The 18,039-nt window shown below is 39.4% G+C and overlaps 1 protein-coding gene across 5 annotated transcripts in view; it reads right to left on the bottom strand.

Annotated features, from left to right (window-relative positions):
- Positions 1-9,125: 9,125 nt before the first annotated feature.
- PPP6R3 (protein phosphatase 6 regulatory subunit 3) overlaps positions 9,126-18,039 on the bottom strand; it is a 68,272-nt gene continuing 59,358 nt past the window's right edge. For 4 of the 5 annotated variants that reach the window (XM_059825971.1, XM_059825975.1, XM_059825972.1 and 1 more), the window contains exons 22-23: positions 16,217-16,339; positions 9,126-12,535 (exon numbers count right to left, since the gene is read on the bottom strand). In XM_059825971.1, coding sequence (XP_059681954.1) covers positions 12,484-12,535; positions 16,217-16,339 — 175 coding nt within the window. In that variant the 3' untranslated portion in view covers positions 9,126-12,483. Of the gene's footprint in view, positions 12,536-16,216; positions 16,340-16,662; positions 16,681-18,039 lie in introns of all 5 variants that reach the window. The other variant, XM_059825974.1, reaches the window with a different exon arrangement.

The following is an 18,039-nucleotide window of genomic DNA, read 5'->3' as shown; positions in this document are numbered from 1 at the left end:
ATATTCTTTAACTTTTAGATGGCTTAGTTGGCAAAATCAACCCATTTCCGAGAAGCCAAAGTGGTCCAAATAGAGTCTGGAGATTTTGAATTTTTGACAGCTTGGATAACTTTACAAGTACCCTACTCCTTTGTGATGGCAGCAGTACTTCTTTTTAAAAGAAACAGTCATCCTATTTGCTTGGGCACATAAAATCAGTGATGCACCTCTGTGAAATCTCTACAAAAAGCCCCAAGCGTGGTATATTTGGTTTTAAAGCTCAACACCACCACTAAAAAACAGTTACAGAATGACAGAATCATTAAGTTTGGAAAAGACCTGTAAGATCATCAAGTCCAACCATCAACCCAACACCACCATGCCCATTAAACCATGTCCCGCAGTGCCACGGCCACACATTCCTTGAACACCTCCAGGGATGGTGACTCCACCACCTCCCTGGGCAGCCTCTTCCAATGCTTCACCGCTCTCTCAGTGAAGACATTTTTCTTAATATCCAGCCTAAACCTCCCCTGGCGCAACTTGAGGCCATTTCCTCTAGTCCTGTCACTTGTCACTTGGGAGAAGAGACCAACACCCACCTCACCACAACCCCCTTTTGGGTAGCTGTAGAGAGTGATGAGGTCTCCCCTCAGCCTCCTCTTCTCCAGACTGAACAACCCCAGCTCCCTCAGCCGCTCCTCATCAGACTTGTGCTCCAGACCCCTCACCAGCTCCGTCGCCCTTCTCTGGACACGCTCCAGCACCTCAATGTCCTTCTTGGAGTGAGGGGCCCAAAACTGAACACAGCATTCGAGGTGCGGCCTCACCAGTGCCGAGTACAGGGGCACGATCACCTCCCTGCTCCTGCTGCCCACACTGTTTCTGATACAGGCCAGGCGTTCATCCTTTCTATCCAATACACTAAACCCAGATACGTACAAGCCCTGCCCAGGGAGCACAGTTAGGACTCCTAGTCTTGTGGATGACTGGGCATAGAACCTTTGCAAGAATGGTTTACAACCGAAGACTTCAGGACCCAAGTTTAGATGCTCTTTCATCTCAGTTACAGAAGTATACCATCACTACACGGTCAGTGCAGCCGACAAGTGGATCATCTCCTGCCGTAAGACTCTCAGAAAACATTTCCAAAAAGAGATGAAGAGAGTGGGCATGATGAAATACGATGTAACCACAAAAAACGATACTGAGACCTGATGAACTGATTATGAGAAGAAACCATTTAGCTTGTAACCAAAGGAGGGACAGCAATGAAAGGAAAAAGTGTAAGTTTCTCATGTTACCCCTTGAGGGTTTTGGGTGGAGACTCTACAACGGTTAGTATAGCGATGCTTACATTGTTGTATTTGCCTCCAAGATGTTCACGCAAGGGAGAAGTCCTCTGACATCAGCGCTGCCTACCTGGGGCAGAATAGAGAATAACTGTTCTTGGTACAAGGTGATAAACACTACTTGGTACTAGAGGAGTGGAAAATCTTGCCCTCGCTTTGGATTTTACATCCGACAAAGTTATTACTTACTGATCCAACAGATAAGTAGAGCAGTAAGGGGCAAGTTGACCTGCCTGAGAAAGAAATGCAATACACTGCTACTATGTAGCTGCTGTCCAATGTCAAAGAATATCACTTATTTGTATCTATTGTTCTGACTAGTAAGCAAGAAATTTGCAGGTATAACTATGAAGCTGGTCTTTCTCTTGCCTTCCCCAACATAAATACTAAGTCAATCAGCAAAAGGCTGGTAGAATGGGAGTAAGGAGCATTTTAGGGAAAGAAAACCTAAACCATTTTTGAGAAAGGACTACCTGTGCCACTCAATTTTAATTAATGTAGTAACTATATGGCTACACGAGCCAGCTATTTCCCTAGGCTTTCCTGATAATCATTGGAGAGGCAGGTTCCTCTAGAGGAACATGCTGGATCTACCTATTGCAGCTGCCTTCTCAAATATAAAAACCAATTAAGTCTCTTCTTTCAGACTAAATAAATATGAGAAGGTATTAATAGATTGGTGCACTCAATCTAAGTTTTAGATGTTAAGAACAGAAGCTAGTCTTACGTCAACTAATAATGCTGGTCTTATGTCAACAACACAAGACCAGTGGTTTACCCAAAAAGGGTTATCCCGGTCATCATTCAAACGCATTTTCTACAGCAAATATTCCACCAATACAGAAGCGCCCAATTCTGACTAAATCTCAGTTTAATGACATGTTAGTTTTTATTTAAGTGCGTGTGGAGCGTTACAAATTCCCTGACAGAATTCCAGTACCACAGCCAAGACTGCCGATTTTTGGTTTTATTGGGTTTTTTCCCTAGTTCTTTCTATTTTTTTTTTTTTATTAAATAATAGAGTTAGTTCACACTAGTAAGATGATTCTGGTATATTTCATCATTAAGAATTTAAAAACTTTTCTTGAAAGATAGAATTGTCCAGCTTTTCCTTCCTTATTCTTTCATGGCCCCAACAGTCGGATTAGTGATTACGGGGCGATGGATGCTATGTGTAATTGAGGAGTTTTACTATGCTGTTTATTAGCTGTGCTCAAATCTATGAAAAGGGGGCATTTTTTCTCTGTACTGTTTTTGAAAGGGCAGCTATGTCTTTTAATATCACATTAACAGCTGTTTGAGAACATGCCACCACTATTGAGTCTCTGAAGTCATAAACAGTTGTAAAACTTGATGAAAATAACAAAAACTTTAATCTCAAACCCATTTAAGCATTCATATTTAACACCTGTAATCTATTACAAACAAGTTTCTATCTTTAAACTGAACAAATGTCATCTTTTAAAGATAGCGATGGTAGTAAAATATATTCTAGGAAATGCTTTAGAATCTTTTAAATCCTTAGAAAGTGGGCAGAAATGCGTAGTGGGAAAAACCTAGATGGCATGGGATGGGATGAGTGGTCGTGTTCTCCCTTCTGGTTCCTATGCAACTTGGCTGTGCAGCTCAGGCGGCTTTGAAGCGTTGGCTGCTACCAAAGGGAGATACCGAACCTCACTGAGCCTCAACTTCTGCAAGGCATGAGGACCCTGCAAATTAAGGCTCATGCTGAGCACTGAGAGCCACGGGGGCTGGACATCTGGGGACTTTGCCGCTCCTTAAGTGTTCTGCAGTATCTTGGGCATCAGATCTCAAGCAAGCCTCTTCCCACTGCCCAGATGTCAGTTGTTACTCCTCTTGCCAGGCCCTTTTCTTCTCCTTAAACAGGCAGGCTTCAGCATCCCAGAGAGGAAAAATATATCCTATTTGGATTTCTACCAATTTTGCCAGTTCTCAAGAAGTGGGCAAGGGAAGGGAGGAGGAAGAACGGAACAAGAATTTAAGCACAGATGATCTGGAATTACGCTGTATGTAACTCAGAGTTAAACTGAGCTATTCACATAGCATGTGCAGACCCAGAGTTCGAGCTGATCTAGCACGCTTAAGTGGGTTAAAGGGGGTGAAAAGAAAAATAACCACCTAGGGCAACAAGGCTACAAGAAGTTTTGAGCCTAAAGGCTCAGCAGTAAATGAGTTTTGGCTTGCTAGAGGACTCCCAGTCAGTGCTTAGAAGTTAGTTATATTTCACATTACTACTAGAAATAAACTAAGCAGTTCTGACCTAGATCCTCATTGTGGCAAACAAAACAATTAAAATTGAAGTATACAAAGTGATATGCAAGAAAAAGGTACGTAAGCGTGATGCATCACATTGCAGACGTGGTGACGTACTTAATTTTTGCTTTTGCAAAAATCTGATTCCGGATGCAAGACACTGCAGTTGTACGGGTAGCTAGTAAGCTGAAGACAGAAGATGTAAAACCTTTTTTCTGCATCATTTAACTCTTCAGATATGGGGTAAGAACAGCTTTTTTATTTCAGTTAGAACTACTGCGTTGATTTATATAATATATGCCACCTCTGAATTTTATACCTATTATCAGTTACAAAATAGACTACTAAAATGGCGTGCTTTTTTGATTGCTACTAGTAAGTTACTTTACCCCAGATCTATTAAAAGCTGTCAATTAATATAGCTAACGTTCACCAGTCAAAGGCAAATTACTGGACTCAAAGCGATAGCAGTAGGAACGAAGTGAAATTCCAGTCTTGTTACACAGATTTGCAGAAGAGATGTTTTGAATTGCCTCTTTCAGCTTTAGACATACATGCTTCTACTTATCAGCCTTCATCTCTATTTAGCTTCTAACAGCTGTGAAAAAGGAATACTTACTTCATAAATACCTATGTCTTGAGAATGTGATTTTTGCAGTTCAAATGACAGTTCATTCTATCTTCGCACAGTCCCAAATCTTCGTTCTGTAAAATCTTCCATGAGACGTCAGGCAATAGAGAATGCCAAATACAATGCTATCACGATTCTTAATGCATAGAAAGCAAGAGCTACTCATACTGTAAAAATAATTCAAAGCTGGAATCATTTATCTGTCACCCTATTTGTAATTGTCATCTTTTGAATGTAGGAAAAAGCCTCATGTCTACCACTGTTCCTTAAGTTCTTCAAGAAATTATCCTGATGATAAAGCTTTTGGCCAAAAGGGATAGAAGTCTCTTATAATGCAGAGCATTACACAGTATTGACATAGATTCTGCTCGCTCCTTCACTTCTCGGGAGTAAGAGCAGTTTGTTTCAAAGTTCAAGTACTGTACATGCAGTAGAGTTGCTGCAGTGCTTCATCAGTTCCACCCACAGCCACTACAGAAGCTGCTATGGCAGCAGAAAAGCAGCGAGCAATCCTCACGCATATATTCAGGAAGTTGAAGACCTAATAAATGCATGTCAGCTTAGTAGTAAACATCATTACCTTTATTTCTCAACAGAAAAGCTGTAGCTAATACAAAAGCTTATGCTTATTTTTGAGTTCCTAAAACATTCTTAAAGGTTTGTAGTGCACATCAAGGCCGTGCATTGTTTATAAAAAATTCGTCCTTGTCCCATTGCCCTTTCTGCTCTGAGGTCGAAAAAGCTTTTTTGTTATGAGAACATTCAGTGAAGATGGTCAAAGATAGCACTATTCAAGCAGAGACATACTGGTTTGGATCAAAGCTGGAGCAAATCCAAAGTCCAGAGGCCATGTTAACTCCTACAGTCAGATAAGAGCCTGTGGAGCACCTTGACGATACATATGGTTGGGTGTTATGACAGTCTCAAAAATAATCTTAAAAATTCACTAATTACCCTTTCAAACATGCCATAGAGTCCGTATCTTTTGTTACACGTAAGTTAAGACTAAATCTGCAGTCCTCAGAGCAAGTCTAGACAGAAGACTAAGTCTCTTAAGACAACTGATGTCAATAGAAAACTAACAACCTTGTCATTTTTGTCTAGCAGCAATCGTTTGAGTTTCTGAATCTTGACATTCCAAAAGGTCCGATTTCAGTACATTATACTCAGCCCACACCATCAGTGTAAATTCAGACTTCATATTAACAACTTATTCAGAGGATTCAGTTACTGCGCATCCTACTTCTTTCTTCTAGTGCAGCTCACAGCTCCATCTTTTTCCCCCTCATGATTAACGTGACACAAGCATCATGGCCGCGAACTATTTGAAAAAAATTCTCCCAGGAGCACAAGGCCGTTCAGAGGTTCTTGTTTACAGCAGTCCATTCTTCTGCAGGCAGTCAGCCAGCTAGAAAGATTGAACCTTCTTTTTCTAGCTCACTTAAGTGTTGCAATGACCAAAAAGAGAAACAAGAGCTTGCTTAAAGAACTCCGAATCACCTTCCCCTGCCCTCAAAGCCTAACCTCATCATTTATCTGCTTTCTTTCAAGCCAGTATCTTGACACGTGCAATAGAGATGATCTTCCCATTTGACCCTGTCGCCTACCTATAAGCTTTTGGTGACAGACTTTGCACATCCGTGAACATGAAGAATTTCTTGCTCCTAATAAATGTTTCAGTGGAACTGGGCGATTTAGTTTCTGTATGACTCTCTCACAATACCCCAACACCGCTTCCCTTATTCCTCTCCAGGCACTTGGCACAAGATGCTTCTGGAAGCAGATACCCCTCTCATTGAAGGAACCAGTTACTCAGTCATTTAGAACATAGTCCATACCTTCTCGTATGACAGAAAAGGATGTTGGAGAATAGCTCAGATGAAAGAGCACCAAGCACCCTCGTATGTGAATTCAAGCTTAACATAGCCATTAACCTGCACCTAGTTTTACAACAAAAGCCTTTCTCTGAGACACTCCGTTCTACATCCTAATTGGAGACCCCTGCTAGGTATGCCTTACCATGAGAAGAAAGCTTCCTTCAGAGCCGAGGCATCTGCGAAGACCTTTCTGTGCAGCCTGCTCAGCTCAGACACGGGGATGGCGGGGGCAGGAGGTCCTGCACACACTATCTGTAGCCACTGCTCTGTGGACTTAATGGGAAGTCAAGGGCAATTTGTTCCTCCAGCAGAAGAACAGGAAGCTCCTAATGAACAGCAGGTACCACCCAGGTGAGTTTACTTCCTTCGGACTGTTTTCAGGATGCATTAGACCACTCCTTAGAGCAGCTGGAGGCTTGTTCCACAACACCAGAGAGACTCGACCTTCCTCACACAGGGAGTTGCGATGGTTTACATTTGTGCAACACCAAATTCAAAGCTGCAGTCAACCTGTCAGTGTGTTCTTGGGGATAGTACTGGTGACAGTTGCTGAAGCAGCTAGGCCTCACCACTGTATCGAGAAGAATTCAATGCAGCATGCAGAAGCACAGCAGTTAATAGATTAACAGCATCAGTACAAGCTTACAGATGAACCACTTTTGGCTGAAGCAGACTGTGTCGATTCAATGATCACAAATATGAATTCTTGCCTCACTTTCTGGGAACCTATAAACATGTCAGCAAAAAGGCTCAAACATATCAAGTAGTTGGACTATGAGAGAAGCAGAGAAACCTTCTCCGACAAAAAGTTGGTCTCAGAAACCAGAGGCACCAGTTCCTCCTCCCATCAAATTACACTCAGGCTGGCCAGAGACCACTAGTAGCGTCTATACAAGCAGAGACAGGAGCTTAAAAACATTTTACATTTACTGACGTGCTTCAGAATGGGCTGTACCATATACACAAGTACCTCCTTCTTCCTAGCATTCTACAGTTTAGTGCATTTAGGAAATACGCCAAGAGAATATATCCTACCCATTGATGTGTGTGCACACAAGTGTGTATCTAAGTATTTATTTATACAGCTTAGTTAAAAACGGTCTTAAGTGCTTGGACATAGCAATCAGTATGAATCACGTAATCACTTGTAACAATTTAGTTATCAGGAAGTCACCCACCACTTCCCGAGTTCAGAGACTTTAGAGTACTTCAAACTAGACATACACAGTACCAACATTAAAAAAAAAAAAGAGCTGCACACTTCCTCAGCCCTTTCATCTTTTCAAGCTACTTAATTCTGAAGGGACTACAGAGAAAGAATAGGATCACATAGTCCCGTGAACAACTCACAATTCATAGTTACTACCTTTTCTCATTTGAATGCTGGCTGGTCAATATGCACAGTCCACTACGGCTCACTCCAAAGCAGAACCCTTCTCATTTGAAAGCACGCTTCAGAACGACGGTTTAGCAGTGACTACAGAAGAACAATCCTTTTTAACAAATACAGCAATAACAACAAGTGTTTCTATAAGGATATAGTAGGAAACGTGCTCTGGAGAACTCCAACAACAGAAACAAGGTCACTTCAGTTTTAGCAGCATCAGTAGGCTTATCTTAGCAACCTTGTGTCATTGCCTGATACAAGAACCAGTAGAAGACAGTCAACACTTCATATCTTTCATTTGAAAAAAATAGCGAAAAGGGATTTTTCCAAACACTTCATTCTGTTTGTCGTAAGGAAAAGCAGGTTTTATTTGCAATGTATGCAGTCAGGCTTCAGTGCCCTGCAAAAGAACCAGGTTAATCTATTACCCAAGACGAAATTGTGACAACCTTTGACAGATAACTGGTGTAGGTAAGAGGGAAAAACCCTCCCTTCAGTTAAGACAGGAAGAGTAGCACATAGTTGAGTCCCAACAGATCTGCAGTAACAGGTTTAGGTTCCATCTGAAAAAATGAAGTATCTCTATTATACCCTTGAGAATCAACCACCAATCTACCTAATTATCATCCACAGACTAAAGCAGTGAGACAACCAGATAAACTCCACTTGAGCAAATGGGTAAGTCATATCTCATGAAACATGAGTGACAAAATCCATCAACCACAGCTAGGCAAAATTTCTTTCTCTTACTCTGGGTGACTGTATGCCAACAGAGAATCATGATAAATTACCGACTTCAGAATCCCTGTTTTGAGATGCAGAGAACATAGATTGCAGGAAAGCACCCACCCCACTCAGAAGAGAACCAGAATGAGAAGGGAGAACACTCCTTCTGAAGAAGGTCCTAGAATCAGAGTTACAGCACTTGAACTACAGCCAGAAAGATAAACTAAAGGGAATCCTACCTCATTTTGCAAGGTACTTACCGATTTAGAGAAGATAAAAATGCAGAAAGAGTTCCCCTCTCCAATGGAAAAAGATGCATCAAACACTAAGCCCAGATTCATCTATGAGAGAGAAATTCTGAAAGATACTACTAGCAAAACACAATGTAAACTTCAGTTCTCATTACTGCTTCAGCTTGTGGCAGAAGAGTAAGCAGCACATGCTGACTTCCCTGCAACGTCATTAAGAAAAGTGTAATTACACCCAAGTCATTAACCAAGACTATGCACAGAGCAAATAACAGTCTTGGAACAATTTGATCCCAAAGCCAAGCCAGGCCTGGGCAAATCCAAAAGATTTCATGAACTGTCCTAGCTAAAGCAGGCAGGAAAGTGCCTCTATTTTTATGCTAAGAGGTTTTTTTATTTTAATTTTACTGCCTTAGTCTTCCTCCATGCTGTAACCTCAACACATTCAAACAGTAATGGAACAGAAGGATGCCATATCCTTACCTGTTAGGAAGATGCAGAAACTAAAAAGACAGACTTTTAAAACGTAACAAAAAAGGCTCATTACTGCTGCATTAACTTCCATTTTCCATCCTGGTTTGGGAAACAATACAGACACTTCTATAATGAAACTTGAAGCACTTATACTACACTGGAGAAAGCACTATTTATTCTGAGACAGTCGGAAGTGATTAAGTATATTAATAGAGCCATCAGTTATATACAATAAATACTTCCTGATATAACTGTATAAGACATATGTCAGAAAACAGAACAATCTCCAAGGAAATTAAAGCTAATTTAAACAGGAAGATAAGTTTATAATGAACAATAGTAACAACCTGATTCATCTTCCTCCTAAGTCTTTCATAACTCCTCAGTGGATTTCACACAAAGAATGTCACAGTAAGCTTCCACAGGACTATGCAGATGACAAAACAGAACTCCCTGGTTTCAAGAGGTAGATACAAGGCTTAACAGGAACAAGAAGGTAGGTTTCACTCAAGAGTGTGGTCACACTGGGTTGCATTTACAATGATACAATGAGATTGTTTCAACTATCCTGTTGTCTTCTCAGTGACAACCTGTCAACTCACTGAACAGGGGGAATGCTTGCTTAATTAATATTATGTTAGTCAAGATGACAGCTTACACTTTTACTTAAATGGAATAATCTTGCTATAAAATCTAGTACAAGGCTTACACTTAAAAATAATGGTTTAACTGGTCAAGAAGGCATGATTCATCCACTCTGCCAGGTAACAGAGACACAGGTCTGAAGAGGCAATGAGCTACTACATATATTGCTGATCCAGCCACTTTTACAACATGCTCTTGCTCGAGTAAAAATCCTTTACCAGAGAAGTGCTGAGGATTAAATCTATTGCCCTTTGATACCAACTGACATCACTATTCCTCAGTTTCAAGTGACTGAGCCTCTAGCCATTTCAAAGAGCACTGTGAAATGTGGCAATGCATATATTCAGTACGAGCCATTCAAAGCAAGCTTATTTCATCCTAACTGCTGCTAAATACACTGTAGGAAGTCAAACCTGTACAAAGGTATTAGACTTTAGTCCATCTCACAAATGCATTAAAATATCTTTTAATAAAGATGACTCAAATTCCACTGCATGCAAGTCAAATTTGATTAAACAGGTTGGATAACACAGCCATTCAGAAGAACTCTCCAAGTATGTTCAAACCTTCATAAGCCTATGTAATAAGCCTAATAAGCCTTCGTAAGCCTAAATGCAGTAGTAAGGAAGAACCCTCAAGACCACCAGAATCACCATTAGGTAAGCCAGCTTAGTTTACCTCTACTGCACCCTTTAATTAGAAGGCAAACTACACTGAAGGGTGAATTCCACTCACCACCACTTCTCACACCTCCATTCAACTGATACTACCAACCAGGAACGGAGGGAAGAGGGACAAAATACTCCCCCTTTTCAATTTTGAGCTCAGTTTGAACTGGATAGCAGACTGATATGACAGTTCATTAACAGAAGGAAGGAAAACATACTAGAAGACTTTGCTGAACCAGAGGCAACAGGGCTGAAATAAGTTTCAACTAATTTGCTGCCAATATCTCCTTCACTTTTCATGGCTATGTAGCTAGTTAATTCAACTTGTTAGCAAGGGACAAATAGCTCCACTGGAAAGGACACAAGTTTTATTCCTTATAAGCATCAAGCTTATGTAAGCCAACACACTGCTCTCCTGTATTTGGCATTTCTACCTGGATTGCAATTCATGTGTTGAAATGAGTGGGTTTTGTTTCCAAAACTGCTTGTTCAATAACAGATCAGAAAGCGATAAAAGGACAGCTGCCAACCTTAAAGCTAATATGCAAAACATTTTTGGTCAAGCTGATCTGGAAGTAATTCTGAACTGAAGAAGGAACTACTTAGAAACTGACTGGATTCCATCATTTATAAAGTACACATAAAAGGGCAACCATAGCTACCAATTCCACCTATGGCACTGTGGTTTTTCCCTCCATTTTCACACAAATGATCAGTTTGTAACAATTTGCAATGACAAGTACCACTGAAATTGGCTGCAGAAAATGCAAGAGAGGAAGCAGTAAGGGCAATGCTGTTATACATATGTGGGGTTTTTTATTTCTGTATGCAATGTAATGTTGAGGCACGTTGCTTGGGACGCCTTCTAAAATAAATCATTGGCCATTGTTTAGAGTATCCTTTTGCCTTTAAATACTGGTCAGGAAAACAAATGATGTAAAAAATAAATGAATATAACTATTACAAAAACAAAAATGGATTTGCATCTAAAAGTGCAGGAGGTGAAGTACTTTAACCCTTTCACCAGACAATGTGGCAATATACAGTATATTGCTTCTGTTTGTTTGAGAAGGCTGTTGGAGTTTTACACTGACATAGAAAATTATAAATTACACAGAATTAGTTTCCATAATCACTATATATATATACACAAACCAGCTGTGAAAAAGCTGGTTTAGAACATACAAATGATAGCCTCACACAGATCAGTACAGTGAAAGTAACAATTAACATGCTCTGCTGCCAAAATTTGTATTAAAAACACTATATACTTTTAAAATGCACGTACTGCAATTACATTAGCAGCAGGGGCATTTCATTTACTTGACTTGTCTAAAAGGATTATAGCGTTTTAAATACGCAGATTGTTCTGAAATGTTCCATTGTATAATGCTTGGTATTAAACTAAATCTTGGTGAATGGGTTAAAAGGCAGGTGAATCACTTAAACACAACAAGCCATGTGCACTTCAAATAGTCTAGTGTTTCACCTGTAAGGTATTGTTTCAAGCAAACAAGACTTAACAGAACATATGGCTTTACAGTAACATCAATTTGTCAACTAAGTTGTAGCAATAAATACTTAAAATCTCTACCAATAGACTTACATTTTTGATCTGTTTTAAACAATACAGAAAACAATTACCAATTAAAAAACCTGTTGTAAAATGTTGAACACCAAAAAATTCTTATTTAAATCACTGTTGTAAGCTAAAACAACCAAAATAACATTTATAGGGCATTTCAGTTTCAGAAGAAACATGAATTCATTTTTTTCTTTTCTTTTTACAAGGTGAAAAATGTATGAAAACTGCTAAATACTTTGGTCACACTAATCGTCAAATAGTTATGTCTCAAATACATTAGATTTGTGTATTCACTTTTTTATAAAACTATTCTTACAGCCATTTTAACTATAGTAACACTACTGTCATCATTACATGGGTAGCAGGATCTTATTTCACAGGCCACCCGTTATTTAGAACAATACAATATAAACATACGCAAAAATTATTGGTATTTCTCAATGTGCAATATTTTTACACTTATGAATTTCTGTACAATGTCTTAAAATCTAGAATATAAATGTTGCTGGTCCTGATCCCTTGCGAAATTAGTGCAGCAGTGACTGGCTTCAACAGGGTCTAGATGAAATCCTCAACAAACACTCAAACACCTGGATATCAGTTCATTTTCTTCAGCCAAGGTAGTAGACATCACATATCATACAGGGCCATTAACAGACGCCTCTCCTAAATGGGTGTGTTGATCAGTCCTAAGAGGCCAAAAAAAGATGTAAGTATACAAGAAACAGGAAGACTCCAAAAACAATTTGGGTAGGTGCAAAAAAAAAAAAAAAAAAACAAAACCCAAAACCAAACAAACCCCACAAACCCTAAAAAAACCAACAACCCCAGATCACGTTCAGCATGACCCCTGAGTTGAAGAGAGGAAACACAGGAAACACAAGCTAATAACAGGCTCATCCCATCTATTTTATGGAGTCCAGCATTCCTGAAGCCCTTACTGCCTAATTAAGCATAGCACTTTAACTCAGTACACCACTGAAGAGTGTGTACTTAATCTTTATTAACTGAGCTACGAAGTGATCTCTAGAGATGCGACATCTCCCCAAGAGAATCACTAATAAAAAGTACGTTCCTGATACTTCTCCAAATCTTCTTCTGTCAGGTGAAATGTGATACCAGGAGTATTTAAGGTTGCACTTGAAAGTAAGCAGCTAAGACAACAGGAAAAACAACAGTGTCTTAAAAAAAACTGCTAGTCTAAAAAAACTTACTAATCTAATCTACAAACTGCCATTTCACAAATACTTTGAATGTCAGTCCATTAGCATGAAAAGTTCAGGAAGTATGGAGGAAAACAAGGAGCAAACCTGCAAAAGTGAAAACAATAACAGTAGACACATTTCTAGATAAGAAGTTTAGTGTAAACGTGGGCTCGATTCCTCTGGACTAACACAGAATCAGTAGTGCATGAGAACATTAAGAATTGCAAGAACAAAGGCAAAAAATCTCTACTTCCATTCAGTGCAAGTCTACTGAATACATTTGAAGATTCCCTTAAAGAATATAAATACCATTTGGAACTACACATGAGAAAAGTTACCTGTAACTCCTGTTCTCTGATGGTGTACATCACAGAGAAGCCACTCTTGGGTCCGTGCTCTACATGCACATGACCAGCAGGAGTCCCCTAGCTAAGTCTTTGGCTGCTAAGCTCTAAAAACACTTTTTAAAAAGACATATGTACACATTAGACAGAAGACAGACAGCACTAGACAAAAGCAAACACTTTTTAGAGAAACCTGGAAGGTAAGAAACAAGTGCTGCACAGACAGGAAGACTGACAGTCCGCACAGCAGTAAGTCACTTACTAACTGGAAAAAAGTCCATGACGGAACAGGGCTCCTAGCAGAGATTACTACTGCTGGCCACCAGCCAAAGACCTACCTAGGGGACTCCTCCCACTAGTCATACATGCATGGAGCCCCAAAAGCACAATTATGTTTATCTTGATATTTATACTGCGCTTACATGAGGATCTGCTGTGACAGCCACCTTTAGAGACAGTGCTGAGCTTCGCTGAAGCCAGCTGCATTCAATGAAAGGAGTTCCTCGAGATTTCCTGCAACTCAAAAGCAATCCAGCAAACTGCTAGCTCCGAGCCCCCTCTGTTGGTTTAGACAAGCATCTTCACTCAAAAGGCAGTCACCTAGTACCCAAAGACTTCCTCCCTACAAATTAATGCTTATCAGCATTAAAAATATAGTCTCGATAAAAACAGTAACTCCAGATAAAGAAGAGGCTGTGAAAGACAGTTTCTGTGTTTCCCACTTTAACTAAGTATACAGGGTTGTTTTTTTCCCCAATTAGAATCTCCTTGATTAAATTTACGCAGCGTAGAAAGTTCTACCTTACTCTAAAACACTGCTACCTTTTCCTGTAACACCCACTACCATAGAGGTAAGACATACTAACTCATAAACAAATCTAAAACACAGAATCTGAATTTGTCAAACATGCTTCCATCTTTCTCAGTCTGCATACAGTGTAACCAGAACATGTAGTAGAGTTGTGTTGGATGTAGAGCTATGCTCTAAATCTTTGCTTACAAAAGCATTTCAATCTTGTCTTCACTAGAAAGCTAGATATCTAATACAGCATCCATAAAGTCTTAAAAATTATTACTACTTTCACAGGGTTTGTGTGAGAAATACCATGTTTCTCCAATAATAGTTTAAAATCTATTAAGGTCAAGAAACACAACAGCTTTTAAACTATTAAAACAACTAGTTAAATACAGATTCAGAAAATATATATGCGTGTGTGTATATTTATATATTCTGAATTCTGATTTTCAGAATCATACCCCTGTTCATACTGCAAGGCAAAAGTGACTCCTGGAATTGTTTTTAATTAAGCAAAATCCTCTCTCCCTTCAGAACATGCTCCCTTTCAGAACATCCTCAGCTCCCCAACAAGAAGGCAGCATGCACAGCCCTGACCCCCCAAGCCCTGCCCCACAGGAAGAGGAGCAGAGCCTATGGATTATTCAGGGTTTAGTAAATACACATTTAGGTTTTCCTTTTACAAGGGTTTTCTCTGAGATAGCACAGTTCCTCTGGGCACCTTTGAATTACATCTAAACCAGGAAACGGCAGCATACCACACCCTTTGCCTTAACACCAAGAATCAAGACTGTGGGATTGTACCTGATGTTCAATAAGCCATTACTTCTGCTAGGAAACCAGTGAACTCTTGCCTAGGTATTAAAGTACTTATGTATTCATAAGTTCCAGAGCAAGGTCTTTACTGGATACTGCCTTCAAGGGTGGAAATCTTCTTACCTACTTTAAGATCTTCATTGTTTTAGGCTTTTAAGATAAAGATGAATCCTGCTCTGACTATAGTCTAGAAACTAGCTCAGATACGAAACATCTGCATTAAGCATTTCTAACATTTGATGATTAATGTCACCCTACGTGCATTTGATTTTGGTGAAGCCATACCACGCTTAAGAGTTGATTGTGTATGTGTCCATGCCATTGTAACTTGAGAGGCAAAACCCCCCCAAACAAGTACTTCAACAGGAAGTGAAACACGAGAAAGACTGTCAAATGCCTTTTTTTTGGAGGAAGCAGTACTACCTGACAATTCAAGAGAAACAAATTTATGCAAGAGCAGCCTTCTCTCTTTGGTGGTGGGCAGCTTAGAATGGAATCTTGAATTACTATTATCCAAGACTGCACTAGCTGCCAAGCTGTCAAAGAAAAATGTGTTTTCCTTCCTCCAATAAGTATGCTGAGCAATCCAGGCTGCTCCATATTTCAGGCAAGTTTTATTTGAAACAAATTAATTGTGTACTTTGAAAAATCTTCTCCAAATCTACAAGTATTCAGATTAATTCCTGATGAAGACAAGGGTGCAAATAACAACTGATTCACAATCAAACAAGCATGACTTAAGGCACCATTTCCTTTCCATACAGCTTCACTAGTGGACTCCCCCCAAACTGTTGTACAGTACAGAATACCGAATGAAAAAATGGTAGACCTAACTTATGTAAATTTTCAGGACAAAGTCAAACTTATTCCCCTAAATTTTTTTTAATCATCATTTTCATATGCGTATCAATTCACTATTCTAACTTGGTAACATATCACAAAACAGAATGGGGATATTTACGTAAGACACCCGGCAAGACAAGTAGTACAAGGCAAATAAAATACATTTTTGACAATTCAATAGTCTTAGAATCAACAGAAAATAAAACTTGTGGGAATTTTATAAAATAGATGCAAGTACATGTTTAGATTGAGCTAAACTCAGAGCTGATAACTAACATGAATTCATTAATCTCTTCAGATCAATCCCATTACAAAAACATGCAAACTGCTATTTAGAGGATTGAAAGCATCCTTGAATGCAGTTACCTCTGTTCTGGACTGCTGTTAGCAGGCTGCAGAGCTGAAGAAGCCTCTTCTGCAATCTCTGCATTCTCTTCTACTACATATTTACAAGAAGCATCCTGCGAGGTAGACAATTTTCCTTCCTCACTTAAAAAAAAAAAAGGAAAGAAGTTACTTAATTTTTAAGTTTACTTACAGGGAAATTTCAGGCAACAGGAGAAAACTGGGAGACAGGTCCATATTTCACATGCAAATGTATTTTAAGTTATGATTGCAACATGAAGATCAAGCACATGGCTCTAGACTTTACAAACACCTAGTAATGCACCGGTGTTTATGTCCATTAAAACTTGACTGGATAAAAGGGCAGGAAATACAGTGATTACAAATAAGATCAGAAAGGAAATAAGGAATGTGTGTGATGCCTGAAGTGGTAACAATCACAGTCATGATCCTTTAACTATACATACCGATAGGATTTCAACACTCTGAAGCCAGAAGTATGCAAAAATGGAAGGAAGAAAGTATAAAAGAAATTCAAGATTCCCTCAGAAACTGGCATTAATAAAGTCTGTCCACGAAACATATCAGCAGAATCATTAACTCATCACCATCTTTATTAAACTCCCTAGTAACTCCACAGTGAAATATAATGTATGGGTTATGCAGTACTAAGGCTGCAGCCCAATCTATTTCATGAACTTCCTCTCAGAGACAAACCCAAACATAGTTCAGTGAAAAAGCAGTACACTCACACTACAGAAGACATTATCATGTAACTAGGCAGCCCAAAATGACACTAGCAAACAATTATGTGCGTTTTGCCCCTAGATCAAAGCTTTGCTGCCTCTCTATTCCACCCTCTCCCACCTCAGCCACACCGAGTGCACTAAAATACAAATTTGACCATATACCTGCAAGTGATAGTTATAAGGTAGCTCTGAAGTAGACACAAACATCAATCTTATACCTCTGTGGCAACAAATCTATTTATGCAAGAAGCCAGGAACATTTTAATGCCACTCTCCTCTGCTGATTTTCTTCCTATTCTTACAGTTCTCCTTTCAATGGTTCCTTTACATTTCAGTGAATCCTTCTCTCTCCTCCCATGCCTCCTTATATCTGCAGAGCCTGTAAAAATAGTCTTTCGAATTGCAATCTCTCATCAAGGTCCAGTTTTCCCCATCTGATCTCCCCATCTCATTTTCCTTGATACTCTTTGTATTTGTTCAAAATAAAATACTTGTCACCATCACCATCAGAACTGGTCTGATTTTTTTTTTTAAAAAGGGATAGTCTCTGCTATCATTCTTCCCTTCTCATTTTCCATTTTGAACTAAGTTCAGAAACCACATTTCTGTCTTTGCAGCTTTCCACAAATTAACTACTGTGCTTATGATGCTCCTCCTCCCCTCAACATTGACTTCAACACCATCAATTTTCTATTGGCAGAAGCCTATATAAAACTGAGGTCTGGAAGCATCCACATTGCCAGGTACACAGGCCAGAGCGGGACCTCCTCTTAATCCTTAATCTAGACTTTTTTTTTCCCCCCCCAGCATTGTTTTAGATATTTGCTTTGGTTCAATTCCTCTAACAATACTGTTTGATTTATAAGCACTGTGCAGCCATAAATGCTCCCTCCTCTGTATTGAAAAACATCAGAAGTTGTCAGGTGCCAAAAGAGATTAAAGTTGATATTTACTGCTTCGATAATCAAAAGAATGGAAGCAAGACTGACTGAAAGCTGTTATGTTTCAACTCCTGAACCATTCAAAATGAAGAGCACTTATCTGCTACCACTAACAGGACAAAGTAAAATGAATTTCAAAGGGCAATGTAAGGAC

The sequence above is a fragment of the Gavia stellata genome, chromosome 17 (genome assembly GCF_030936135.1).
Source record: "Gavia stellata isolate bGavSte3 chromosome 17, bGavSte3.hap2, whole genome shotgun sequence".
In the NCBI taxonomy this organism is placed as follows: domain Eukaryota; kingdom Metazoa; phylum Chordata; class Aves; order Gaviiformes; family Gaviidae; genus Gavia; species Gavia stellata.
This window is presented reverse-complemented; position numbering and strand designations above follow the sequence as displayed.